Source organism: Propithecus coquereli, unplaced genomic scaffold, assembly GCF_000956105.1.
Source record: "Propithecus coquereli isolate 6110/MARCELLA unplaced genomic scaffold, Pcoq_1.0 Scaffold36, whole genome shotgun sequence".
NCBI lineage: Eukaryota > Metazoa > Chordata > Mammalia > Primates > Indriidae > Propithecus > Propithecus coquereli.
Genome location: NW_012149285.1, coordinates 1,416,753 through 1,418,259, shown reverse-complemented (window position 1 = coordinate 1,418,259; position 1,507 = coordinate 1,416,753). Strand labels below are relative to the sequence as shown.

General features: G+C 35.0%; 1 protein-coding gene across 1 annotated transcript in view; it reads left to right on the top strand.

Moving 5' to 3' along the window:
- NEIL3 (nei endonuclease VIII-like 3 (E. coli)) overlaps positions 1-1,507 on the top strand; it is a 65,320-nt gene that overhangs the window by 42,181 nt on the left and 21,632 nt on the right. Inside the window, exons 7-8 of the mRNA XM_012651636.1 lie at positions 1-160; positions 283-309. Coding sequence (XP_012507090.1) covers positions 1-160; positions 283-309 — 187 coding nt within the window. The remainder of the gene's footprint in view (positions 161-282; positions 310-1,507) is intronic.

Below are 1,507 nucleotides of genomic sequence, written 5' to 3'. Positions count from 1 at the left end.
ACTAGAAATACTATAATCAGTTGGACATCTAGCAGGGTGGATCATCTTATGGACACTGTGGCTCGGAAATCTGAAGAACAGTGGACGTGCGGGGTCTGTACACTAATAAATAAGCCCTCTTCTAAGTCATGTGATGCTTGCTTGACCTCAAGGCCTATTGGTAAGACTGAATTTTGATTTCGAGTTTGTTACATTTCTAAGAGGGTTAATTATACAAAGTCAGGTATATATCTTGTACCATCTTGATATTCCATAACTAAGTTAATGCTTTCTTTCTGAAAGGTTTAAAGGAATTGCCAGCTTTAGCAGGTAAACCACGCTAATATTCTCTATTGAATATTTTTTTTAAACAAGGAGGGAAAACATGCTTGTGCTAAAACAGTATGTGCCTTTGTATCTCAAAAAACAGAGATGATCGCATCTGTTCTCTACTGTTTCTAATGAATTATTCAATAAAGCTTTGTTTTATGCAGATTTCAGCAACTTTCAAGTTTGTTATTCAGTCCAAGTGTGTCATAAATTGAAAGGGAGGATTTCTGTAAGAATATCTTTGCAGGTGGAATAGAAAAATGCTGAATTTTTTCTCTTCTTTATCCTTCCTACCCCTTGTTATTAAAATCTTTACCCAGACAATTGTACTGATTTCATTGAAATCCTTCAAAATAACTCTCTATAGCTCACGATTTCATGCGTTTAGAGAATGTAAAACCTCAGAGGAAACCTGTGATTAAGAACCATCTCATTGCTGCAGCTTCTATTGTGTTCTCAGAGCGTTATTTCTTTCTTCAGTTAGAGATGAGAAAGTTCATTCTTGACTTATGGACCCCTACATTGTGCTCTCTGTCATATTGTGTTTTTTTCTCTGGGCCTCAAAGGCAGGCATCACCCCTTGCACAGTTTTGCTGCTAGCAGGAGGGACTACACCTCCTAGTTCTATCCCACGGAGCGCATGGAAAACCACAATCTTAGGTTTCCACATTTATTTCAGCATTCTGAAATGCCCTTACACATCTCATTAACTATTTCATTGTTAATTTTGAGTATGAAAGACATATATCTTAACAACAATATAGAATACATCATAGTACAGATTCCAAAATCCTAGGATACTTTGTTGAGACATTGTATTTAATAAATGGTAAGTCTTCCTTTACAATGCATCTTTACTTATATAAGCCTTTCACTTTATCTTGTCATTCACAGACACATTCCTGGTAGTCTAGAAATAGGCCTCTAACTGCTGACCTAAAGCTTTATGGGATATCATCTCTTAATTACCACTGCTTTAATATTTTGCCTAATATTAGCAAAACTGATAGCTGAATGACCTTTAAATGCTTAAACATAATACAAAGCAAACACAAATCTCGGCTCCCTATAAGTTGTTGAAATTTTGCATTTCGAATAATATTTCATTTCCTAACCAGAGATGATTAATTCTGACTTACTCAAGCTGACTTAATATTGTTAGTTGTATATATACATTAGTTCACTGTAATAAACTAAA